The sequence below is a fragment of the Athene cunicularia genome (genome assembly GCF_003259725.1).
Source record: "Athene cunicularia isolate RWA chromosome 26 unlocalized genomic scaffold, athCun1 chr26_part1, whole genome shotgun sequence".
Classification (NCBI taxonomy): domain Eukaryota; kingdom Metazoa; phylum Chordata; class Aves; order Strigiformes; family Strigidae; genus Athene; species Athene cunicularia.
Window position 1 is genome coordinate 3,231,874 of NW_020799136.1, and position 25,496 is coordinate 3,257,369.

At 49.2% G+C, this 25,496-nt stretch overlaps 2 protein-coding genes across 6 annotated transcripts in view; both read left to right on the forward strand.

The window, feature by feature from the left end:
- The first annotated feature begins 398 nt into the window (after positions 1 to 398).
- Positions 399 to 24,897, forward strand: HIPK1 (homeodomain interacting protein kinase 1). Of its 5 annotated transcripts, none has more exons than XM_026864261.1 (15): positions 399 to 1,499; positions 6,834 to 6,957; positions 9,114 to 9,233; positions 9,977 to 10,063; positions 10,872 to 11,056; positions 11,320 to 11,482; positions 11,854 to 12,076; positions 12,924 to 13,045; positions 14,538 to 14,672; positions 17,215 to 17,357; positions 17,468 to 17,650; positions 18,146 to 18,361; positions 18,635 to 18,873; positions 19,245 to 19,381; positions 20,314 to 24,897. In XM_026864261.1, exons 1-15 carry the CDS (start codon positions 424 to 426, stop codon positions 20,797 to 20,799), a joined length of 3,639 nt encoding a protein of 1,212 aa, XP_026720062.1. In that variant the 5' UTR covers positions 399 to 423; the 3' UTR covers positions 20,800 to 24,897. The 5 variants fall into 5 exon arrangements, with proteins under 5 accessions (XP_026720062.1, XP_026720067.1, XP_026720063.1 ...); XM_026864266.1 differs by having other exon boundaries at positions 20,578 to 24,897; XM_026864262.1 differs by having other exon boundaries at positions 17,218 to 17,357.
- Positions 24,898 to 25,234: 337 nt separating this feature from the next.
- Positions 25,235 to 25,496, forward strand: part of OLFML3 (olfactomedin like 3) — a 2,103-nt gene continuing 1,841 nt past the window's right edge. The window contains exon 1 of the mRNA XM_026864118.1: positions 25,235 to 25,362. Coding sequence (XP_026719919.1) covers positions 25,235 to 25,362 — 128 coding nt within the window. The remainder of the gene's footprint in view (positions 25,363 to 25,496) is intronic.

Consider the following 25,496-nt stretch of genomic DNA (forward strand, 5'->3'; position numbering starts at 1 on the left):
GCCGCCTCCGGTCAGACGTTTGCCTCGTCCGGTTCAGGCTTCCCTCGACTCTTTGTACAGTTACGGGGGGAACAGGCCCGGGGGGGTGGGAGAGCGTGTCCCTGCTGCCGTGCCGCCCTCCCCTCCTCGGCACCGTTCCTACGCCGGCATCTCTGTATCCATCAGCAGCCGGATACTGGGCTGGCCGCTGCGTCTGCTGGGGGCAGCGAGCGAACTGCGGGAGTCCCGAGCTGCGGGAGCTCCTCCGGAGAGCCTCGCTCCGCGGGGGGGAGCGGGTGGAGGTTGCCTTCCTGGGCCGCAGGCTCCATGTGGTGCTTAGAAAAATACCGGCAGTTCTGTTTCTGGTGCAGGTGGAGGGTCTCATTCGCTTGCGACCTGCTGCCGCCGAGCAGTCCTGACGCGTTCTCCTCTGCCTTTTCAGGTATGGCCTCACAGCTGCAGGTGTTCTCCCCTCCGTCAGTATCCTCGAGTGCCTTCTGCAGTGCCAAGAAACTGAAAGTGGAGCCCTCTGTCTGGGATGTTTCAGGACAGAGCAGTAGCGACAAGTATTATACCCACAGCAAAAACCTCCCAGCAGCTCAAGGGCAAGCAAGCTCCTCTCATCAGGTAGCCAATTTCAGCATCCCCGCTTACGACCAGAACCTCCTTCTCCCTGCTCCTTCAGTCGAGCACATCGTGGTCACAGCGGCCGACAGCACAGGCAGCAGCGCAACAGCCTCCTTCCAGAACAGCCAGGCCCTAACGCATAGGAGCAACGTTTCTCTACTGGAACCATACCAAAAATGTGGATTAAAAAGGAAAAGTGAAGAGGTTGACAGCAACGGTAGTGTGCAGATAATCGAGGAACATCCACCTCTCATGCTGCAAAACAGACCTGCGGTGGGTGCTGCGGCCACAACCACCACGGTAACCACTAAAAGCAGCAGTTCCAGTGGAGAAGGGGATTACCAGCTGGTCCAGCATGAGATCCTGTGCTCTATGACTAACACCTACGAGGTCTTGGAATTCCTGGGCCGAGGGACGTTTGGGCAGGTGGCGAAATGCTGGAAACGTAGCACAAAGGAGATTGTAGCCATCAAAATCCTGAAGAACCATCCTTCCTATGCCAGGCAGGGCCAGATAGAGGTGAGCATCCTCTCTCGCTTGAGCAGTGAGAATGCTGACGAGTATAACTTTGTTCGCTCCTACGAGTGCTTTCAACACAAGAATCATACATGCCTTGTATTTGAGATGCTGGAACAGAACTTGTATGATTTCTTAAAGCAAAATAAGTTCAGCCCGTTGCCCCTGAAATATATTCGGCCAATTCTGCAGCAAGTGGCTACTGCCTTGATGAAGTTAAAGAGCCTGGGTCTGATACACGCCGATCTGAAACCAGAAAACATCATGTTGGTGGATCCCGCGCGCCAGCCCTACAGGGTGAAGGTGATCGACTTCGGCTCGGCCAGCCACGTCTCCAAGGCCGTCTGCTCCACGTACCTGCAGTCGCGCTACTACAGGTGAGGGGCGGGCAGCCGGGGCTGTGCTGGCGGGGCGCGGGGGCTCTGCTGCTCAGGCACTGAACTCTCCTGCCGGGAGGTCTTCCCCCGGCGGGGGGCAGAAGGAAATGACCAGCCTGTCCCCTGGTCTGTGTGTTTTACGGAGATTTCTGCTGAGATTTGTGTGTGAATAAACAGAGCTTCTGCCGTGATGGTGTGACGTCACGAGCGGCCCAAGGCCTGCCTTTTACCCCAGGTTAGTGCAGTCGGGTGATGTCACCCCCTCGCTAGTTTGTGGTGACATATGAAGTAGCAAACCTGGGAAGCAGTGTGCTACCAGTGAGTAGCATTTGGGACTGCTTGCCGTGATGGGAAACCAGCTGTTAACCGTGGTCATTTAGAAGGGGGAGAAGTCAAAGGGGTGCCGGTTTCTTTTTATCCTGTTTCTTCTGCTGCCATCTTTGTCTGAACCCACTTTGCGAGCACGTGACTTCCTGTGTCAACCCCTGATAAGTCACGCTGTCGTGAGACCTGTAGCTCTTTTAAAACGGCCATGAGCTAGATCACAGCTTCTCGTAGCAAAATGGCTTCTACCCTGCTCCTATCTAAGAATTAAAAATAAACTACGGGCAAAAATGTCAGATCTTGGAAGCTAAAGCAAGCTGTGCTTTTTCTTTCAATTATTCCTCCAGCTTGGTGCTGTTACTAGTGTGTATTTCAGTGAAGTACCAGTAGACTTCAATAAATGGATGCAGAAAGAACTTCTGCCATCAAAGGGAGATGAAAAAGTCTGTGCTGTGTTGTCAGGGTTTCTTTCAGTGGAATGTGAGCTCACTTGACGCAAAACTTAACTAGTATCTAGTCCTTCCAGCTGGGACGAGCCAGAGGACTCGAGACACTCCACCCCACCCTGTGCCTCTGCCCTGTTTGATGTCTTTCCCGTCCTCCAAGCTTCAGTTTAAAACCCTGGCTTGTTGTAAGCTTGTTCTGTGTGTTCCTCATACTCCTGTGTTCTTGCCCTCTTTGTTTTGGTTTTTTTTTTTTTTGACTCCCTCTGACACGGAGTACCAGCTCTCTGTGCCACCTCGTTCATGTGATACAGACTTTTCTTAATCCACTCCTCATGATCTTCACTCAGCTTGTTGGTGCCAATCTTCCCAATTCTGAGCTATCGATGGTTATTTCCGCAGCGCAGTTGTCCGCTCTGCGCCGGGGCTGGCCGGAGCCACGGGCTGCCAGGGGTGCGTTGCCAGCTCCGTCGCTGCGCGGGACGAGGTGACCGCTGGCGGCCAATCTGCAGCAGCGAGCCCGGCAGTCTGGGGAGGTTTATAGTGCTTCCCAGTTCCTGATAATCACAAAAACCAGATTAGGCCAAGGCAAAAGCAGCGAGGGGTGATAAGTATCTTAAAGGGGCTGCTGGGAGGGACGCTGTTCCAGGCCACTTCCACCTCCCTGACGTGGGTGACTGCCGCCGCCAGAAGGCCGAGGAGCCCCACGTTAGATGGTGTTTAAGACCGTCTGCTTGGCTGGAGTTAAGAGGGCTGTTATGTGGAAGCCTCACATTTAGGGATATGTAATTAGTTTGACGGTGGTGATTACTAAAATCCATAATGGAAGAACTTAGAGAGATGGTGTAGAAACCAGCTTGTTGTGGGAGAACTGGATTGCTTTAACCATATTCATGTTAAATTAGCCTGAGTTCTGCGTTGGAGATTTTTTTCAGTGCTGTGTTCAATAAAACAGTATAGACCATCCTTCATCTGATTCTCTTGCCAGCTATTAAAAATAAGCTTCTGTTTTCATTTTTTTCATTTCTAAGACCTGTTACTGGCACTTAGGTAACCTCTGTCTCCTGTAGACCTCTAAACCAGCCGAACTGGGGTACCGTAGGGAGGATTTTCTGATACACGTACCCTGGGGGAAGTCCCTTCCTTTGTGCCCAGTGCTGCGGGAGGTCGCCTTGTCCAGCAGCCCCGCTCGCTCCGGGCGCTGACGGTACTTCTGGACAACTTGCACCGGGCTCGGTGCTGCAGCCACGGTGCTGGGGGGACGTGGGCTGGGGGGCAGGCGTGCCAGGCCTGGGGCAGGGTCCCTCTGCACAGGCCCGTAGGAAGGAAGGCTTTACCGCCGTGACACAGTTGACTTAAAGTGTGAGTAGAAATGCCCGTGAAGAATCCTTTGGCTCCGAAGCCGGGCACCGGCTGGGAGCAGACTCCCTGGCAGTCATGCTTGTGTGCGGAGACTGGTTTCATGGCAGCCCTGAGGTCTGTGGCAGTAATTCCCGACCTGAAACCCAGAGTACGCGCTTGCTGTGTCTGTGCAGGAGGGTATGGATGCTTTTGTCCGCCCCGGGGAGGGTAAACAGCAGAAGGAAGCAGGCAGCCTGCAGAAGTGTGAAATCCCTGGGCAGGCTGATCTCCCTGCTGTTCAGAGAGGGGGTTTCTCGTGCCCCGTGCTGTAAGTGCCGCCATCGCGGGCGCGTCCCTGCCTGCTGGCACTTCCCGTGGGGCAGCATAGAGGCGCCCGGTGAATCAGAGATCCTGAGCTGAGGGACTGCGGGGAGGGGGCGCTGGGTGTTGAGGGAGCTTTGCAGAGTGGAGCAGTGTCTGTTTCTTACCTCTGCTTTGGGCTACATGACCTACTTCTGTCCCAGTCATGTTGGCCTGGGAAGCAGCAGCGCACGCTGCCAAATCCAGCGCGGCTAATCCAGGGCTGAGTGTGCTCACGCTAGTCCCTGCATCGCCAGCTCCGGTTGTACAAGCTTCCCGTCACCGTCGTTCCTCACGAGGGGGAGGGCTGAAGACGTGTGTGTAAACACGGGGTGTTTTGAAATGCTAAAAGAAAGTCTCGGATTTTTCCGCTACTGCTGTGAATCCTCTTCTGCGACTGCCGGAGCATATTTGCCAACTTTGGAAGTCAGAGTTTGGCAAGTGTGTGTGCAAAGAATGGATGTTGTTGATTTCTATCTCAGAGAGTTTAAGATGGTAAAATCACTCAAATCTCTGACAGACCAGCTATGTAAGTGACCTCTGCCTGTTGTCCTGCTCCAGCTCGCCTCTCATAAGGCTGCTAATGGTAGTGGTGTGGAAGGAGGTGGGAGAGATTCTGATTTACCAGCTCTGTCCTGCAGTCGGAATGAAAGCAGGCGGCCTGTCAGAAGTTCATTTGGTTAGTTCCAGGGAACAAAGTGTGTGGAGTTCAGCTTGCTGCCTTTCAGTACTGAGGTTTCAGAATACCTAAGTCTGTTTTGCGTTCAGTTAAAGACTGAGGAGCTATCACATCCAGCCTTTCTGTGCCCCTAATCTCTCTTCCCAGTAGAACTGGTGGGACTTCTCGATGCACTAGTGAAGGATTAGCATGCTCTGCTTATTCCACCGACCACTTACATTTCAGTTTGTCCGTCCAAACCAAGGAAAGTTGTGCACACAGCATTCCTTACGTGACAGGTCTGGGTCGTATCTGAGCTGGAAATTCTTGCACAAGTAGGGTAATCAAGAGGATCAGTAGTTTGTTGATGATAAGTGGAGTAATGGCACACGGGGTTCTGAAAATCCCGTCTGAGTGGCTGCATCGTACTCGCTCTGCTCGTGCGGACCAAAGTGCTGCAGAAATGGATTCCTCTTGTTTGCGCCTGTTTGCCTGCAGAAAGTTGGATCTATTCTAGCATAGTTCTTTAAAATAGAAATGTTTAGCAGGACATTCAGCAGTCAGATGTCAGATATAGATGATATTTGTGTGATCATTTTATATTTTCACATATGAGAAGCCATTCCAAAGTTGACTGCTGCCAGGGACAGACAAACCAGGAGGTGGGAACAGATCAGTGTCAAGTAGAGCCATTGCTGCAATGTCTTACATTAAATAATCTGTTGTTCTGATTACTAAAGGTCTGTGTAGCTCCGTTTTAGTGGAACTTGGACACGATAGAACCTCCTTGCTTTAAAGCTGAACAATAGAGTCTGGGTGTGACCTCACGGCAGCAAAGAGCTTTTGGAAGATCTTGTGCTTTCTCAGGGGCGATGGACCTGGGCAGCTGGATGAGCGCGTTTGTTTTGGAGACGGGCTGCTGGTAATTGTGGTCACCTAAAACAGAAGCTGTGTCTGTGTCACTGTGACACAAAGGGTGATTAGTTGGAGAGTCACTTCTTACCGTGTACAAACAGTTGGGAGGAACGTTTGGGCTGAGCAGTTGAGGAGGGTGAGTGTCAGATCTACTGACACCTGTGCGTGAAGCAAGCCCTGGTTCTTAGAATTCTGCAGAAAGATCAGAACTGATTTCAGAGCCTTTTTTAACAAGAGTGTTACAGCCACGAAGTAGCACAAGAAATGTCATGCAAGCCCTGGGGCATGCTACCCGAGCCACAACTAGAAAACAGCCTGGAGTTTAGGACTTTTCTGTCTTCCTTTGCGCTTGTGTTCGTTATGCATGAAGCAGATCGAGGTTTTTCTGTTTCCTGTACTTTCCAGAGTAAATTCCCACATCAGTTCACATGGTTTTTGCAGCACTTGGGTTTTATGCTGTATGCAAATGTCTGACCAGAATGTAGCCTGACAGCATGGCCTCGGTTTGCTTCAGAACTGTGTGTAGGTGAAGAGTTGTACTAAAACACCCATTTGTGATATGAGTCAGGTCCACACAGAAATCTCCCTGAAATTCCAACCTGTTGCAGAAGCAAACCCTGCTCAGAGTTTGAGTTTTTTTCATCGCTTCTCGTAAAGGCTAGGCCAGACAGGTAAATTTTGCATTAGGTGTGGTTCAGCGCACAGAAACCTGTAACACAACCTTGCAGAGCAGTCACGATCTCCATCTGTGCTCTCCTCGTCCATTTTAAACTCAAAACTCTCAGACAAACCGTGAATGAAACCCTGCTGACAGGAACCGAGCAGCTCTCTGGAGAGCTCCTTTCTCGGGCTCGGCAGGGGCTGTTCCTTTCCACCTGCAGCTGATCAAAAGTCTGAGCACCGTTTGCCAGAACTTTTCCTCCCTGTTCTGTCAGGGTCGGCTGCGCGCGCTCTCGGGGACGCCTCACACCGCACGAACTGTCAGGTGCAACTAAACTGCTTACTGAAGGAGTAACTTGGCACCACAGTGGCACAGAGGCCACCTCGGAGTTGGGGGGCACCAGGGCAGTAAAACGAATCCGACCGTGAGCAGTAAAAGGGTTGGGGTATGTTGGGCCACTTGAGGAAACATCTGCCTTAAAGTGAATCAGAGCTTCACACAGATTTACTTGTGCTTGGAGGAGAGACGGGGGAGTGGGGGGTGTTATGCAGAGCAATTTATAGGAAAGGACCGTGTGCTTTCAGAGTCAAAAGATTTTATTTCTTCTTTTTTTTTTTTTTTTTCCCCAACAGAGCTCCTGAAATCATCCTGGGTTTACCGTTCTGTGAAGCTATTGACATGTGGTCGCTGGGCTGTGTGATCGCCGAGCTGTTCCTGGGCTGGCCTCTGTACCCAGGGGCCTCCGAGTATGATCAGGTGAGAGCGTGGGGACGTTCCAGTGAGACCACGGCGACCCGTGTCCTCCGTCACAAACTCCTCTTGGCTGTTGTCTTAAGTTCGTTTTCTCTCTGTAACGTTCCCATTGCCTGTCTGACTGTTGTTGTACAGGAGAGCACAGAGTTCTCTGTGTTTTAACTTGAGCTGAATGTAGTTATCCAGTATATGGAGCCAGCCTGTAGTTAACCCCCAAAGCTGTTGAAATACCTCCCTGTCAAAACAGAAGCGAGGTGTGCGCCCTGACTTGAAACGCCCTCTGTGATTTCACCACGAGGGCAGCTCTGCCATGCGGAGACAGCACAAGCCTATCATTCCTGTCCTGTTCTACCTACAGCAGCCCTCACTTCTCATGCACAGTGTGAGCCCCAAGCTCTCTCTGAAATACGAGGGTCTGACAAGGCATCTGGAACCAATGAGTCCTTTCCGTGGATGCGCAGCGTTGTCACCTGGGCTAGCCAGTTGCCTACAAAAGGACAGAAAGTCTGTGTGAGAGGGTTTTTGAGGGTAACTTTTCCACTGTGGTTTTTATGGTGGTATCTTGTTACAGTGCTTGGTACAGTTTTCCTTATGTGACAAAATACATGAAAACTTACTAAGTTTGAAAACACTTGTCTTACACCTTCCCAGCACTGTAACTTTCCAAAGGAAGCACAGTGGTGCCTTAATGAGCAGAATGAGTTAGAAAATAACTGAGGTACGACGTGGTGGTTTCCTTGCACACTGAGTTTTGTGTGATTCTGAGAAGCTTATCTAGTCGTGTAGGTGGGTGGGGAGGAGGTGCTTTTTCCATTGCTTAATAGACAGGATTTTGCAGTCCTCTGTGAGGCAGCGCGAGGTGTGACTTCATGTGGTTGATTCTGATACCTGAATTGCCCTTGAAGGCTGGGGACGACTCGCTTTCACGTTTTCTGAGATCCTGCAGCAGGAAATGAAAGCTCAGGCAGAACTTGTGAGAGGACTCTCCAGGAATGAGTTCATGCGTTGGGATGGGATTTACAGTTATTTTTTAAACACCCTTTGGCTGTAAAGCAAGAGTGACATCTCATAAAAATAGCAGAACTCTTAGCTGAACTATTGGTGTAGATGCAAAAAATCCTCACCTGCAGACGCTTCAGATCCACGCTGGTGTGAATGGGAAGTGAGTCCCTAAACTCTGAGGGATGCGGAGCTGTGGCAGAGGTCAGTGTCCTGCAGCATTCCGCTGCCGCCGTCCGCGGTGGAACAGCAGGTGTGCTGCAGATAAGGGATGAATGTGCTAAGGGGCTGTAACTGATAATTCCAGCGAAGCCTGGTACCTTAACACTCTGTCTCTGGTCCTCACTGTGTAAACCGAATTTCCCCGGGGCTTTTTCTTAAACTTCTAAATAGATTCTTTTGAGGGGAGAGTCATCACCGTACATCTTGAGAGCAAATAGCATTAACAATTGGGCAATATTTAAAAAGCTTGTTATTGTGTTTTTCCATAGCTCGCTTTTTTTTTTTCCTTTCGAGCAACCTTTCTCTTTGTTTGCTCTTTTCCAGTGCCTTGGCAGAGACACCACGAATATTCAGACGCGTTTTCCAATTTATTCGTTACATGTAAAGTAACGCGTATGAAATGGTTTGGGGGATGTAAGAATCTGACCGTAGTAGAGTCTTGCTCTCGTGGTTGGTGAGAGCTTTGCCGCGCGTGACATCATTCTCAGATCGTGTGCCTGCAGCCTCTGTAGCCAGTCACAGTGATGTTGCTTTGGATACTTATGCCTTTAATTCTACACACGTACATGATAACTTGTGTGCTGTTTTCTCTCCGAATGCTCTTACATTGCTGATATTAAAGACTGTTGGTGTTACTTTATCCACGTCTCAAAAGTTTACAGTCTGCTCACGTACACTTGGGCGAAAAATATTTCCATGGAAAGAAAGATGTATTTAAAACCCAAACTTTTTGCAGATGATATGATTGACAAAGTCAAGTATCGTTGCAAATACTTGAGAAAGTTCCTTTAATTTTGCAGTTTCAGTTACATGGACGTAATTTATTTACAGAATAATATCTACTCCTGTTCGCTGTGAACAAACCTAGCTGATAATTTCTCCATTATCTGTGAGTTCTTTGTATTGGGAGTCCTCATTCTTTTAATTCTCTTTCCTAGATCCGTTATATTTCGCAAACTCAAGGCCTTCCAGCGGAGTATCTTCTCAGTGCAGGAACGAAAACAAGCAGGTTTTTTAACAGAGATCCAAATCTGGGATACCCACTGTGGAGGCTAAAGGTTTGTCTTTTTAATTCCCAATTCTGTTTTGTTCATTGAGGGCTTGATATAAATTCACACGTAGTTTTGGTGTCCTCTGGAAACATTCGGAGTGGAGGCTGGATTTGAAGTGCCGTTCAGCTATAGCTGGTTTGTGTATTTTGTTTCAGAAACTGTTCAGACCTCCTGGTACTCGTCTGACAATAGCAGCTGTGCACGATAGCACCAGCAAAGAGTGGGTGGTAAAGCAATTGGGATAATGGTTACTTATTATGGCCTGCTCAGTCTTGGTGAAGTGTGTCATCTTGTTGTCATCTCCTGACAATACAAAGAGTAAAATAGGGAGTATTTCATGATAGTCTTTGTTAATTCAACATAAATTTATTTATGTCTTGGCAGAGGACAGGAAGGAATCAGATGTATGCTTGATTTGCCTTTAAAGTTGAGCAGCAAAAGGAAGGGGATTTTGACTTTCTTCTTTGTAAAAGAGGGATTTAAAACATTTATAGCCTCTTCTCCTAAATCAGAAATCATCAGTTCTTCTGGCTAATACACTACCTCGTGAAGTCATCCCGTGTAAATTCAGCTGTGCAGTGAATGATCTTTCCAGCTGAGGAAATGAGAACCCATGGCTGGTTTGGCTTGACCCTGAGGGCTTGTGATTTGTCTTAAAGCGGGCGAAAGATCTTGGCGCTCTCCTTGCTGCTTCTCCTTTATCAGCGTGAGGTATCTCTGTTTATATTAACAGATGGTTTCTTTTGTAGACCCCAGAAGAACATGAGTTGGAGACGGGAATAAAATCCAAAGAAGCTCGGAAATACATATTCAACTGTTTGGATGACATGGCGCAGGTGTGTGGGGGTCCTGCAAGGGGCAGGGGACTCTCGTACCCGTTACACACGTTATTGGGGTCTCTAGAAACGAGGCTCCTGTGCTGGAGCAGCCTGCTTCCACAGCTGTTTAGAGCACTGGTGCAGGTTTGCGTCGGTGCCAACTTGCATCAGAAATCGCTGTGTGAAAAACTACCAAACTGTTAATTATGAAGCTGTTAGAAGTTCCTTGATCCGGTAGATGCAGCAAGTGCTCAGCCCGTTACCCCAGAAGTGGTCGGGCGGTAGGAAAGCTGAACCCCTCCAGGTGCCTTTATGGGATTAGGCCTTTTATTGGACTTTGGAAAAGTTGACGGGAGCTACAGATCGTTCTATTTTTTCCTTTTGTTTTCAGAGGCAAAATGAAGGAATGTCTGAGTGGTTTTAGTATCATGAGGCCTTGAATCTTAAATATGTTGATCTCAATTTTCTGTTACCATCACTTTACATCTGTGCAGGGAATGCAGAATCTTGCCATACTGATTTGCTGGCCCCTCAGAGCCCCCCACAGAAAATGGGGGCGTATTGCCAGGCAGTGGAGAACGAGGCTGGATTGACACCTATAGAACAGACCAGCTTCGTGTTGAGATGAGAATTCCCTGTGCCAGCTGGACTTTCTTTTATAGAACGAGCAAGGGAAAGGTGGCGTGTAAGCGCTGTGGTACCTAAGATTAAGCTGGCTAAGAGTCAGAAATGCATAATAAATATTTCTTCATGATGTGAAATTACTGAATTGTTAGGTAGGAATTAATTTGATCTTTGTGTGAACCACTCTCATTTTATTTTCAAGGTGAATATGTCTACAGACTTAGAAGGGACTGACATGTTGGCGGAGAAGGCTGACCGAAGGGAATATATTGATTTGTTGAAGAAAATGTTGACAATTGATGCAGATAAGAGAATTACTCCACTGAAGACTTTGAACCATCCCTTTGTTACAATGACACATCTACTGGATTTCCCACACAGTAATCAGTAGGCTTCCTTAGACTTCTTGTTTTGTTTCAAGAAACACAGCACAGCACTTTCCTGCTTTCTGTCAGTGGTGTTTTCTGCCGTTTCTGGCTGATCTGGAAACACCAATGGCATGTATAAGAAATGGAATGTGTTAGGACATTCTTTGTTGGTACAAAAAAGAAAAAAGGGACCTAAACCTAAAGGCATGTGCGTAAAGCTGGGGATCTGTCATGTCTCTGTTTTTACATATCTGATATTTTCCTTCTGTCGTTCTGTTTCAGTGTGAAATCTTGCTTTCAGAATATGGAGATCTGCAAGCGAAGAGTTAATATGTATGATACAGTGAATCAGATTAAGAGCCCGTTCACGACTCACGTTGCTCCTAATACAAGCACAAACCTGACAATGAGCTTTAACAACCAGCTCAATACCGTACACAATCAGGTACAGCATCTTTTAGCTTTTTATACTCGTGAAAGAAATGGAGTGGTCTAATTCTGTGCCTTCGGGCCAAGCCCTGTTCCACAAAATACTATATTTAAATTGCTCTCTGGAGTTTGTAGTCTTGTCTTGAAATGTCATTTTCCAAAACTCGGGCCAGGGCAGTCTCTTTGCTTCACCTACTCGTATCTGCCTGTCAGCTCAGCAACTTAAGTTGGTGCAGTTCATGATTTTCCTCCTATGTTGCCTCACGCCTGTTACCTGAAACCTTTTCCTGGTGTTTGCTCCACAGTATCATACTGAGGGTTCCTGTTGTTCATTTTATAACAAGTATGAGTGAGAAATCTGACTTCCAATTATTTTTTTTTCCCTAGGCCAGTGTCTTGGCTTCCAATTCCACTGCTGCTGCTACGCTTTCCCTGGCCAACTCGGACGTCTCACTGCTGAACTACCAGTCTGCTCTGTATCCATCCTCTGCAGCCCCGGTTGCAGGGGTGGCACAGCAGAGTGTTTCCCTGCAGCCCGGAACCACCCAGATCTGCACACAGACTGACCCCTTCCAGCAAACCTTCATTGTCTGTCCCCCCGCTTTCCAAAGTAAGCGGAAAACCCCTCTGCGTGATTCTGGGCTTTCGGTGTGGTAGGAAGGAAGGATAAGTTGGTACTTCGCACTAAGTTGAGAAAGTACAGGAGACCCCTCTGTGCCCATCACACGGTGCCCCTGTGTCAGATCCAAGTGCAGAATCGGGTCAGACGTGTGGAGAGGTCGCTTCCCTTCCAGGTCGTGCTGGAACAGGTGACAGTGTGGTGCCTGCCTGGGCTACACTCTCCACCTAGTTGCCCAACCCGTTTTTCCCCCCAAACTGAACACAGCAGCATTCCACAGAAAGAGGTGAACAGAGGAGCCAGGCCTACCTGAAAATGAGAAAGCGTGGCGCTGTGTTCTGTGTGCCAGGAGCGAGTGCTTGGTCGCTGAGTCTCAGCTCACAGCCACTGGTGCAGCTGGTACTTTGCTGGTGACGGGCTGTCACCGATCCCAAACAGCCCAGGTTAGCACAGGCTGATCCCGAGAGTTCTCCGTTTGTGCTTGTATGTGGAGGGTTGTGTATGGAACGGGAGCTGATAGTGTGAGGTTTGAACTTCGAACTTAGTCTCAGGCCACATAGAATTAGATCTCTGTGTCACCTGTGCTTCTGGAGACGAGGCTGGGCTCGGGCAGAGCCGAGCTGTTGAGGGCTGGGTGCCCACCGCGTTGCGTGGAGCTGCAGGAGTAGTTCCTTCAGCTGGTGTTTCCTTAGTGCTTTTGTCACGGGAACAGCTTTTCTTTCTCTTCATCTGACCCTGTCTTCTGCCCTTACCTGGTAGGAATTTGATTTTGGAAAGAAGCTAAAAACCCAAAGAATGATAAAGCAGCTTAGCGGTGATGTGTTCTTGTCCTCTGCAGCCGGACTTCAGGCGACTACAAAGCACTCTGGGTTCCCAGTGAGGATGGAGAACGCTGTCCCCATTGTACCGCAGGCCCCCGCAGCACAGCCACTGCAGATCCAGTCTGGAGTTCTCACACAGGTAAAAAAAAAAAAAAAAAAAATCATCCAGAAAAACCCCGTAGAGTTAACTGCAACCCCTGCCACCGTCCAGGAGAACCCGACTGCCCCTCTGGTGCTGGGCTGGATGCAGGGGGTTCTCAGAATACCCTGAATACCCTGGTTAAACGCAGATCACTTCTAAGACAGTGTTTTCCTGGTTTGTTTTTCTGGAATATTTAAAGTCTCAACTATTCTATGTCATGTGCCTCCCTGGTTTTAGGAGTTGGATTTAATAATGGCAATAAATACATAGTTTTCAGCTGCTGAAAACAGGATGTGTTTTTTCCATGGGTGCATACTGCCTTCTAGGTATGTTTTTGCCTACACTTAAAAAATGTGGCAAAAAGTTTTAGAAGAAATAATTCTGTGAGGAGCGAGATCCCAGTAAACAGAAGTGGCAACACAGATTACTCGTGTTAAAATTTCATCCTTAAGTCAGTGAAATTATTTCTGAATCCTCCTCAGATAGTTCCATCGTTAGTGTGATGTGTAGCAGTGACATACCTATGTCTGTGGTTTGCGGTTTAAACAACATGCGATAGCAAAATTCACAGATAATCCTAAAAAATTATGTTTTGAAGATTAGTAATGTGTCTAAGTGAAAACCATTCTTATTTTCAAAAAGTAACGCTTTAATACATAGCGAGTGCCCAGTGATTCGCAGATTTTATTCACTGGAAAATTGTAATAGCCTTTATAACTAAATGCACTTTTTATTTATTTGCATAGTTTTAGTTTCTGCTGACATTAACACATGCTTTATTAGTTTCACTCTCCAGGCAGTATATTGTACTCACTGACCTACTTGTAGAGGAGTAGCTTTTAGATTGTTCAGTCCAAATAATTTTGGTGGCATTCTGTAATCTCTGGTTTGTTCAGCTTAATTATGCAGGTAATGGTATCCAAAAGGCAGAATACACTCGAAGGAGACCCACCTGAACCCACACCCTGCTTTCCCTGGGCGTGCAAATTGCACACTGAGAATCTAGTTTTAATTGGACATGGACTAATCCGTGGCTTGGTAGTTTTGTCACAGATAACTTGCTCCTCCCACACCCAAAAGACGTGCCGTGCCGTTACACAATCCCCTGGCTGACCTTTTCCCAGGGCGCTTGGATTCGGGGGTAGGAGGGGGAGCGCCGTGTCCCGGCCAGCGCCTGTCTCTGGTGTGACGCTGGGACCCCGTAAAGGACCAGCAGCTGGACACTGTCTCGTTGTGGCTTTGCAACTATGTCTTTGGAGAGACCCTGTTCCCAGTCCCCCGTTCCTTGTGTCCCCCTCGGGGACATGTAGTTGCTCAGAGGAGCGTGCCCGGAGGGTCTGGGTGTTGGTTTCTCTGCGCCCATGACAGTTCTGGAGTCTGCTCCAGCACCAGAGTGCCCGCGAGGTGACACCTTCCCCAGCCCCATTGCTGAACCCACTTGTCCTGCCTCGGAACGTGTGTTTCACTCACTGCCTGATCTACATTTCAGGGAAGCTGTACACCACTAATGGTAGCAACTCTTCATCCTCAAGTAGCCACCATCACGCCGCAGTATGCGGTGCCCTTTACTCTGAACTGCGCAGCCGGCCGGCCGGCGCTAGTCGAACAGACAGCTGCAGTACTGGTAATTGCCTCCCTTGATTGTGTTCACTAACTGAGTTTTTGTTTTAACTTAGACTTGCAGAGGGCATGGAAGCATGTGCCATCTTGTGGCTGTGTTCTTGCTACATCTTAATGTCTTGTTGTTTTCCTCCCCAACATTGCTGAAGCACTGTCTGACTCTGACGTTTAGTGTGGCTCTGTAAAGAATCCAGATCCATTGACTATTACTTTTTACTAGCCTAGTATTATAAAGCTCCTCTAGGCTATACTATAGACGAGTTATAATTGTTCTTGTTCTTCGCTTACTATCCTATCTTTGCCTTGTGATTGTCGAATACAAAGGAATCAGTCTTTAGCTTGACTCTGCTACAGGTACCTGGATGGCCAGAATCTGAACTACTTGGCAAGTTAGCTACATATTTTGTTCTCAACACGTGTGAAGCTGCTTTGCATGTAAAAATGTTTCAGGTCGTTCAGCACAGGCTAAAATCTCTACTGATAGCAAATCCTTTAACGTATTGCTTTAGCAGTCGATTTCTCTTGACCTCTGTTGAACATTGACAATAATTTTCTGGCCTTTTGTTATTTATAGCCAATTGCAGGTAGCTTGCTTCACCCAGAAAAAGATACCCTTCTTCACAGATACTTTCAGTTCCTATGTATTTCTTGGTTGAAATTAAAGGTGAGCTCTAGTACCCAAAATGGCAGCAGCTAGCTTTTAGGCTATTTGGAACAATTTTTTAAAAGGATGGGGGAAGGAAATAAACACACCTTTAAGAAGCGTATGTTTCCGAAATTGTCCTCTTCCGTATTCATTTGGCACCTGCACCAGAACAACTTTGCAAGTGCCACAAAGAAGTCATTGTAAAACTCCAGAATCAGATCAGTGAAGCTTATGAAAACATTGCGGTGCACTGAAGTGCTGGTGCTCTCACATGTCGTTCAAAGCACGTTCCATTATGTGAACCATGTTGTTTCTTGTGGCTTTAAAGTGGTAGTTTGAGTGTTGTTTTCTTCCAAGAGGGAGAGCTCTGCCGAAGTGGAGTTTGCTCGAGTCATACCTGTACTGAAATCAAAACCCACTCGTTTGAGTTCTTCTGAACCAAGTTAACTGCTCCCTGTTGTGAGGACGGGCAGGCAGGAGAGCGGGGTCCTCCTGGGTCACAGCTCTGAGCTACACAGACCCAGGGACGCGTCTCCTCCTCTCCTGGACTGTGGTTGCTGGGAGGCTGCACTCTGGGCTCTGAACACGGCGAGGGGTGACTGTAGCAGAGCTTGGGACGCAAGCGAGTCGTTAGTGACGTTTTCAAAAGTGTATTTGGGCTTTTGATCCAACAGGCAAATTCTATTCTCCTGTGTGTGTGCAGTGGACTTGAGGTTCAACTCCCCTGTACAGCCGTGGAGATCAGAGCCAGCTGTCTCCAGACTCTGAGCCTGGATTCTGAGTTTCTCTGGAGGACTTAACTATTTCTGTTTGGATTCTGGGAGCCTTGGGTGTGAATTTGCTCACCTTTAGTGCTTCCGACACTTCTCCCTTGCTGCTTCCCCTGAGTTTGCATTAGCCATTTGCTAAGCTTTGCATATTTTTGTCCTTCCTCTGTCAAAACAGTTCGTCGCTTGGAAGGCCCGATTTCTGCCTCTCATTGGGAATTTATATCTTGCTGTATTAAACTCTCTGCTTTGTCTTGTGCAGGTGTTGGCTTTTGGAAAGACGCATGGTGTGACTTTTAACATATTTCTCCTTTTTTTTTTTAATATTATTATTATTATTCCGCTTATGTTGGCAGAGGTTTTAGCAGCTCTCTGCTTTGAAGGCTTCTTGTTTGGAACCGGTGTTTGTAAGAAGTGGATCTGTTACTTGCAGAAATATTTTATTTAAAACAGTAGATATTTATGGTTTTGCAGTTCTAACTGCAAGAAAGAGAGCCATAAATATTCAAGATCTTAGAAATATTGTACTGCCAAATTTATTTTGTTTTTTGTTTGGGTTTTTTTTTCCCAGAAAAAAAAGCATTTTTGTCAATTTGGATAGGAACATTAATAATATTAAGGAATTGAAAATTATCTTCACGTATCTCCCTCATAGCTAAACGCTTCTCCCAGTGTGGCTTTTCTTCAATTCTGTAGTTGAAATGGGGTGAATTTCCACAACAATCACACTGTCTCCGCTCTCTCAATGCGAGCCCTATAAGGCAGAAAACCAGAAAAGGACCAAATTGACTTTGTATTTTGGAACCCTTCAGCAGAGCAGTGTGCGTGAACTCCCGTGCAGGAGCAGTCCTGGCGGTACAATACCCGCTGCCTTCTGCGGGACGTTGTTAACTCTCTTCTCCCCAGGTGACAGCTGTGATACGAAAGGTTAGCCAAGTGTCAGGGGAAGCTTGTTGCCCTGGTTTTCTTGTTCTCCTGCTGTACTGAGACCTTTAGAGAAAGTGCCATGATGTGCTGTATCTCTGCAAGCTAACAATCTGCGCGAGTGCGGTTATGGCTTGGGACAGAATCTCTCTCTCCGCCCGCAGGAGCCGAGGTCTAGTGAACCCGTGTGTCTCTTTGGTGTTTTGCAGCAGGCCTGGCCGGGGGGCACCCAGCAGATACTGCTTCCTTCCACCTGGCAGCAGCTCCCCGGGGTTGCTCTGCACAACTCCGTTCAGCCGGCGGCCGTGATCCCGGAGGCGCTCGGCGGCAGCCAGCAGCTGGCGGACTGGAGGTGGGGGCCGCAGGCGATTCCTCCCTCCCCTCAGAACCTCGCAGGGGCTCGGCACTGCCTGGGCAGCGTAGTCACGGGCTCTGCGCCTCTCGCTTGCTTTCCCGCTGCAGGAATGCCCATTCCCACGGGAATCAGTACGGCACCCTCATGCAGCAGCCGTCCCTGCTGACCAACCATGTGGCGCTGGCGGCCGCGCAGCCGCTGAACGTCGGCGTGGCTCACGTCGTCCGGCAGCAGCAGGGCTCCAACCTCCCGGCGAAGAAGAACAAGCAGCCGGCGCCAGGCGCAGCCAAGTAAGGGTCCCTGTCCTGGGGCTGGCAGGGCCTGGGTGCCTCTGTGGGGGTTGCTTTTACGGCCTGAAAAACCGTCTTCTGATCACAGAGACGTGCTCTGTGTAACTCTAATGTGCCGCAGTTGCTTTTGGAGGTGTCTTGGAAGAAGCCTCTGGTCACCGGTGCGAGTGGTGCGGGTCTGGTGAGGGCACAGGAGGCGCTTTAGGTGGTGGCCAGAGGGGTCTCACGCTGGGGGTGTGTTGGTGTCGTGGCTGCACCCGGGCCGCGGGGCTCGGGCAGGGCCCAGGTGCCTCCGTCCTTCTCCGAGCAGGGCTGAGCACCTCGGTCCCTTCTGGGACGCATCCCCCGGCGCTCCCCGCTGTGGGGGTCTGCGCTGAGGTTCTCTGAGTACTTCAGGGTGCTTGTTGTCAGGCGTGTGTGGCTGCTCCTAATGCTGGTGCTGGTTTGGCCCAGCCTGTGGCCATGTAGCTGAACACTGCTCTGGTTTTGCTCCAGGCCCAGCTCCACTCTAGAGACCGTGCCCTCCCAAGTCTACTCGCTGATCGGGAGCAGTCCTCTGCGCTCCACCTCCTCCTCCTCCAACGTGCTCGTCCCCGTGCAGGAGCAGCACCAGCCCATCGTGATCCCGGACACTCCCAGCCCACCCGTCAGCGTCATCACCATTCGCAGCGACACTGATGAGGAGGAGGACAGCAAATACAAACCTGCCAGGTGGGGAGTTGGTTTGGGCAGCCAGCCTCGATCTGTCCTGAGCTCAGCCCAGGCAGCAGGGAGAGGGGAGAAGGCTGTGTGCCGAGCGCTGGCTGGGCTGAGAGAGAAGCACTGTGTGAGACACAGGCTTCTGCGTCGCGTCTGCTGTGCTCCGGCTAATCGGAATTTCCCTGAGGGGGGGGGGGGGTATGAGATGCCAGGGGGAGAGCTTCTGCATCTCCTGGGAACAGCTAGGATGTTTCCCGTTTGTGTTTTTTAATTTTTCACATGCAGTTTGGGTATGAAGCAGAGATCCAATGTCATCAGCTACGTTACCGTCAACGACTCCCCGGATTCCGACTCCTCCCTGAACAGCCCCTACGCCACAGACCCTCTTTCCTCTCTCAGGAGCACGGGCGGGGCCCTGGAGCTGCCGACCAGAGGCGCGGCCGACAGCTCCAGCTCCCGGACCATCATCGTGCCGCCGCTGAAAGCGCAGCTCAGTGACTGCATCGTGGCCACCCAGGCCTCGGGTAGGTGCGCCCTCCAGGTCACTGCGCTCCGTGGGTTTTGCCAGGGCTCAGGTGCTGTCCTGTCCCTGACAGCTTTGTCCTTCGCAGTTTTGGACGATCTTCATTGGGTCCTGAGCAGCTGTAGGTTTCACAGCTGCTGTCCTGAGAGTGCAAGCCTTGGTCTGTTTTCAGTTTCAGTGATAGATTCTCCTTTCATATTTGTTTGCCTGCATTTAGAAAGATCTGTAAAAATTCCCGATGATTTCCTGCACAATCAGATTTTAAATCAGAACTGTAGAAAAGGCTGTTAGGGAAATAGTCCCTGTCTGAGCTAGTTACCGCAGGGCATGGCTTGAGAGGGGAGAATGGACTAAGCTTTTGAAATATTTCAGGCATCCTGAGCAGCACCAGTAAGACCAAGCCAGTGGCCTCTGTGAGCGGGCAGTCGTCCGGATGCTGCATAACACCCACGGGGTACCGCCCGCACCGCGTGGTAACGAACGGCGTGCAGCCCCTCAATCTCAGCCAGGTGGGTGCCCCGGCGCGGGCTGACCCTGAACACGAGCCCTCAGACTTGCTTTGGAAGCCCCACGCCGTGCGGCAGCGGGGGTCGCTCGGCTGCGAGAGGATCCATAGTTGTTGCCTCATGAATTCTTTGAAGCTGATTCTGTCCCCTGGCTGTGCAGGGCAGGGTAAACCTCGTAGGGGTATAATGAAGTTTCTCAGGGCAAAGAATCTGTTCCTGTACCAGAGGGCAGGAGAGGGACGCGTGGTTGTGTCCGTATCCTCTCCATGCCCCTTGTCACACCCCTCACAGTGGGTCGTTCTTGCCCCTCGGGTGGGAGAGCGACAGCGGGGTCCAGCTGTCGAGTTGGGGGAACGCTGGGGGCACTCAGCAGAACGAGGAGATTCTCCTGTTCTTTACCTTCCTCCTTCACATCTCACAAAGGCCCAACCAGGAGATTAAGGCTGGACCTTGTCCCTCAAACTAACCGTCAGCACCTGACTTCCCTTGAAGCTGTCAGAGATTGCTTTCGCTGGGATCTGTGTCACTGCTCTTGATCTCCGAGTCAGGCTGCCGCGGCCTGTCAGGAGGGAGGAGGTGCTGCACCTCCGGTTCGTTTCTGGCACGGGGACAAGATGGGCTTCGTTGTACCCGAGTGGGGCAGCCCTGCTGCCGCGCCCCGGGGCAGGAGTGGAGGTGAGCGAGGAGCTCGGGGCGGCTCCGTCGTAGGCCCACTCTGGTGCCCGGTGTGGCGGTGTGGTCCCACTGGGCAGGACGAGCGAGACCCTTGTCTGGTGACACCACAGCGAGCCTGGCCCAGAGCTCGGGAGGGTGTCGCTGGCCTGGGCAGGGAGGCCCCGCAGGAGTGTTGGTGGAGGCATTGGCCCCTGCTCCCGCCCGCCCCGGCGCTCTCCCCACAGGAGGCCGCTAACCCGATTTACCTCTTCTCCCTGCAGAACCAGCAACCAACAGTGCTGGCCTCCCAGGAGAGGAGTGGAAACGCTGTCCCCCGTAGGCAGCAGGCGTACGTGGCGCCCCTCCCGTCAACTATTTCTCAGGCTTCCTACACGTTCCAGCACAGCAGCCCGGTGCATCCCCACCTGGCAGCAGCGACGGCCAACGCGCACCTCTCCAGCCAGCCGCACGTGTACACTTACGCCCCGACCACTGCTGCCACGCTGGGCTCCACCACCTCCATCGCCCACCTCTTCTCCCCTCAGGGCTCCTCGCGCCACGCCGCCTACGCCGCCCACCCCGGCACCCTCGTGCACCAGGTCCCCGTCAGCGTCGGCCCCAGCCTCCTGACGTCCGCAAACGTGCCGCCCGCCCAGTACCAACACCAGTTTGCTCCCCAGTCCTATATTGGTGCTTCCAGAGGATCTGCTATTTACACTGGATACCCGCTGAGCCCCACAAAGATCAACCAGTACTCCTACTTGTAGTTCCTGGCAACGCACTGTCCTGCAATAGGCCTGAGAGATCGGAGAAGGATTTCAGGTGAACCTTGACCTGGTAATGATTGCCTGGTTTTTGTTTCTCCCTGATCTGGTTGTATGTTGTTCAAAAACGTCTCCGGTGAGTTCAGTCACTGAGCAGCATGCTTTGTTACCAGTACGAGGGTCACTAATTAAGTTTTTAAAATTTTACTTACTTTTTATAGATGCTTTTAAAAAGTTCATGGTCACGTTTATTTAAAATTGTTCTGTTGTGCTAATCAAAAGAGGAAAGAAAATCAGTGTCTTGGAAGACAGATCCTGATGACTTTTTTAACTTGTATAACTTAAACAAAAAGACTAGCAGATTATATTTTAGCAGCTTGCACAAATCCATGTTGCCACTAAAATTGTAATGCACATTTATCTTGTTGTGTTGCTGGGGCAGTTTTAAAATCAAGTTCAATATTTTAACAGTTGTTCTCTGATTCACTTTGTCTCTAGCATATCGCTGGTTCTGCAAAAGCCATTACATCTCCGTATGTGTTACTGTCAAAAGTTTTTTGTTTACTTCTCTGCTCTGTTTAAGGACTGGTAGAGGCAGCTGCCTCCTACTGGCCACCTGATCTATTCAGGAGTCTGTGTAACCCCTGGAATCTGTCCTGTTTTCTTGAAGATTCTGTCTCTCCATAACACAGCTGAATTTTTTTTTGCATTCATTGCAGAATTCTGCTAAGTTTTTCAGACTGTGTTCCAGATCTCACTGTGTAACAGCTCAGCAGCTTTGTCGGGATGCTGTAGTCTTCAGCTGAGAACGAATAGCGCAGCCTTGCTCTCAAATTTGGTTTCTGCAGCTTATTAGATGCTGGCCCTAAACGGAGCTGGATTCCTTCACAGAAGCACAGGGCTTTTCTTTTCTGTTTTTCTTAATATTTTTCCTCACGTGATTCATTTAGGAGGGAGTTGAATTTGAAATACAACGAAACATCACTGTATTGATGTGTACAGCTTTTTATACTCCTGTGAGCGTATCCTCCTGGATATGTCAACAGCTACTTTAAAGCGCTCTTACTAAGACTTGTATACAGTACATGCATGTAGGAATCACAAAAAAAAAAAAAAGAGAAAGAAAAAGAAAAAAGGAAAAAAAAATTCCAGATTTTAAAGTTTATTACTGAATTTAAAACTATTTTAGAAGTTTTGTATTGGTGGTGTTTTAATATTTTACATAAAATTAAATATGTACATATTGATTAGAAAAATATAACAAGCAAAACTTCCTGCTAACCCCAAATGTTCTGTCTTTGTAATCAAAATGTGTAGTGATTATACTTGAACTCTGTACTTAGTGTTTGTCTAATTCTTAAACGTTCCTGGGGATGGAGTTGATGTATCCTTTGTATTTAAACCAAAATGAATTGATTCATGTTGGAATGTATGTGATATAATGCAATGGTTAGAGCTCATCACTGTAGCACTGAGAGAGGAGTAGAGCTTCGTGAGAGGAAAGGATACCTTCTGATTTGTTTTGCACAGGTATGTGTGATGAAGAGTTGTTTGGTGTGTCCCCTTATTGTAGTGCCTTAAATGATGATGTAGTGTGACTAGAGTTTACAGTGAGCTTGCCTTATGAGGGACCAGCAAGCCCCCGTCGAATTGAAGCAATTCACTAAGCTTATCACAGCAAGAACAGCAGTATGTTGCCTAGGTGCATTGTTCTCAGTTTTAATGCTATCATAAAAAGCTACATTTTTGTTCGGAGTGAAGCGATGTTTCCTTAAAGCTTTTCCTTGAAATGGCACATGTACTGTTAGATGTCTGTCAGTGCATTTCGAATAAGGTAGTGCTGGGAATGCATTGGAATGTTTAGTCTAATATTGCAGAAGTGATTAAATATGTGCAATCACTTTTTATTAGATTAGTATGACCTTACCTTCCCCCACGTTAATAGCAGACGTTTTCTTGTAAAATATTGCTAGCTTGGTGATAGATTATTTATACCAAAGAGAGCCTGCTGTAAAGCACATAATACCATTAAAAAGTTTTATAATGCTACTGCTAATGTGGAGTTGTTGGGAGGGTTTGTCAGCTGTAGCCCTAGGTAGTGTTTCAGAGGAAATAGGCATTTTGGATAATCAGTGCAGTTTTTAAACTACACTTTTGTTTTCTTGGGTCCCTTGTACTAGGAATTATTTCTCATCCTCGGCACGTAGATTAAGTATCTTGTCCAAATGGGTGATAAACTGGCTCGAGCGGTCGTCTTACTGCAGCAATAAGAGGTTTTGGTAACCTTGAATCCCAGTTTGTGTTCCGTCCCAGTGGAGAAGAGGCCAGTTCTCTGGCCCGTATGTGACAAGAAGTGCAAAAGTAATTTCTGAAATTCCACATTATTGATAGGAGGAGGTCTGGACTGGCCTGAAACTGGTGAACTGTTAAAGGTTTGGCATCTCTTTCGATAGAGGGATCAAGGACTTTGGAACTGGACGGTAGCATTAGCGACGTTGTTGTTCAGTGTATTCTTAGTCAGAGCACTCCTGTAAGTGTGCGGACAACCAGCCTGTCTTGCTGTGCCACATCATTGGTGTCAACGATGCTGTTTGTTGCTGTAGGCACTTTCCTTTCTTTTTTCCATATCCCATTGCTTGTGTTCAGTACTTCCCGTGAGGTACCTCCTGGGTACAGAGTTGTGCCTTTCCCTCGAAAGGCAAAACAAGCTCCAATTCCTCTCTTTCAGGAAAACGTTATTCCCCGTTTCACCAATAGTAAAGTGTTTTCCATGAAGTCCTAACAGGAGAAAAAAGGCCTCTGTGAAATCTGCTACTGATTTTGAGGACTTGCCCGCTCCCCCCCCCCCCCAAAAGCAGATTAAAGCTACCACTTATCTTGAGAGCCCCTATTGCCTGACGAACCCGAGGGGATGTGCTCTGAGCCCCGCGTCAGCCCTTCCGCTGCCCCCGCGTCCACAAGTGTTGGGGGAGGAGGACGAGGTGGAAGTGACGTAGGTAAGATCAAACGTGCTCCGTCTGAAACAGGCGGGCGATTACCCCGAAATTCCTCTGTGATACACGGCACGAGCCAAGCAAAGCAAACCCCACCCTGGCACCGGCTCCACACGTGTGGCGGGGCCCAGCGTGGCCGTGGCCGCGGCAGCGCACTGTCTGCTCCAAGGGACACGTCCCTTCCCTCCGGGCACCCAGCCTGCCCCAGGTTAAAGCACCCACTCTCCTCATGTCGGAGCCGCTACACATCGTTTGTAGAGAAATGTGCTATCGGAATAGAAATTGGAGTCCTTTAGGTTCTTTTAAAACTAGTTTGGGATTCACCTGTTGAATATTCGACTGCCGTGGTCCCATCTAGACCTATCTGTGTGGTTCTTGAACTGTTCAATCAGTTGTTCCATCACCCGCCCTCGAGCTGTGATACCCACCGCAGAGGCAACTTCGAGGCTTTCCTGCTTAGCACCTAGTGATGGGATGCAGCAATTTACCTCTGACTCAGCCATTTCTTTTAGTACACGAAACTAAATTGCTTCTAAATGACAGGATTGGCACAGCCCTGCTTTCTTTTTTATTTAAACTTCTGAATGGTGCCGCATGTCCACATGGTTGTTTGTTGCTAAACTTTATATAATGTGTGATTTCAGATTCAGCTTGAAATATATCTATCTCACTACATGTAGCAGTACATTATATGTAATGTTAGTATTTCTGCTTGAATCCTTGATATTGCAATGGAATTCCTACTTTATTAAATGTATTTGATATGCTAGTTACTGTGTAAAATTTAACTTTCTTTTATGGTTGTGCTCTTCCTTTTTACAAGCCGCTAGATACAGGTAGTTTCTGACAATTACTGATCTATGTTTGTATTGCTGATGTACTTAGGGGGTATGTAAAAATCATTTTAACAAAAGAAATAGATATTTAAAAATTTAATACTAACTATATGGGAAAAGGGTCCATTGTGAAAACATAGTTTATCTTTGGATTCAATGTTTGTCTTTGGTTTTACAAAGTAGCTTGTATTTTAAGTATTTTCTACATAATATGGTAAAAATGTAGAACAATTGCAATGCATCAATAAAAAGGGTTAATTTTCTGTACTCTATTCATTTGGTCACTTGATCTATTAAAGGGGGTGAAGGGGGTTTTGGCATACCCGGGGTGAGACCCCAGCGGCTCCGGGGGCTCCTGGGGGCGCCGGCACCGGGACTGCCGGGGTGGAGGAAGGCTCCCCCGTCCCCTCGGCTGGTGTCATAAAGGTGTTTGACTTTGCACATCCCACTGGGCTGCCCAAGCCCCTGCCCGGTGCGGGTCCTGGGGTCCCGTGTCTGTGTCCGCCCTGCAGTGCCTGGAACCGCTCTGGCCTGGGCTGAGCTGCTCGGCACCGGGGGGGGCTCAGTCAGCGCCCCAAAGCCGCCGCGGGGCCGAGTGCTGGGGGCGGGATGGGGACTGGGCCCTGCTGGCACCCGCTCGCCCACCTGCGAGCAGCGGCCTCGTGTGAAAGGCTGCAGAGGGGCTGGGGCCGAGCCCAGCCCTGCCAGCACCGCAGCCGCCTGCGGGGCTCTGCGCGGTCCGGAGGGACGATGCGGGAGGATGCGGGATGCGGGATAGTGCAGGAGGATGCGGGATGACGGGGCGTGCGGGAGCACTAGATGGCACACTCGCCCCACGTGCAGCCCCGCAGCTCTGCACATGGATGCGACC

What these genes read in the sequence shown, in the direction of transcription:
- HIPK1 (XM_026864261.1), top strand. Translation starts at nt 424, where the DNA reads ATGGCCTCACAGCTGCAGGTGTTCTCCCCTCCGTCAGTATCCTCGAGT. An exon ending in CCGGCGCCAGGCGCAGCCAA is followed by an intron (nt 17,651 to 18,145) that starts GTAAGGGTCCCT and finishes GTTTTGCTCCAG; the next exon opens with GCCCAGCTCCACTCTAGAGA. An exon ending in AGCAAATACAAACCTGCCAG is followed by an intron (nt 18,362 to 18,634) that starts GTGGGGAGTTGG and finishes TTTCACATGCAG; the next exon opens with TTTGGGTATGAAGCAGAGAT.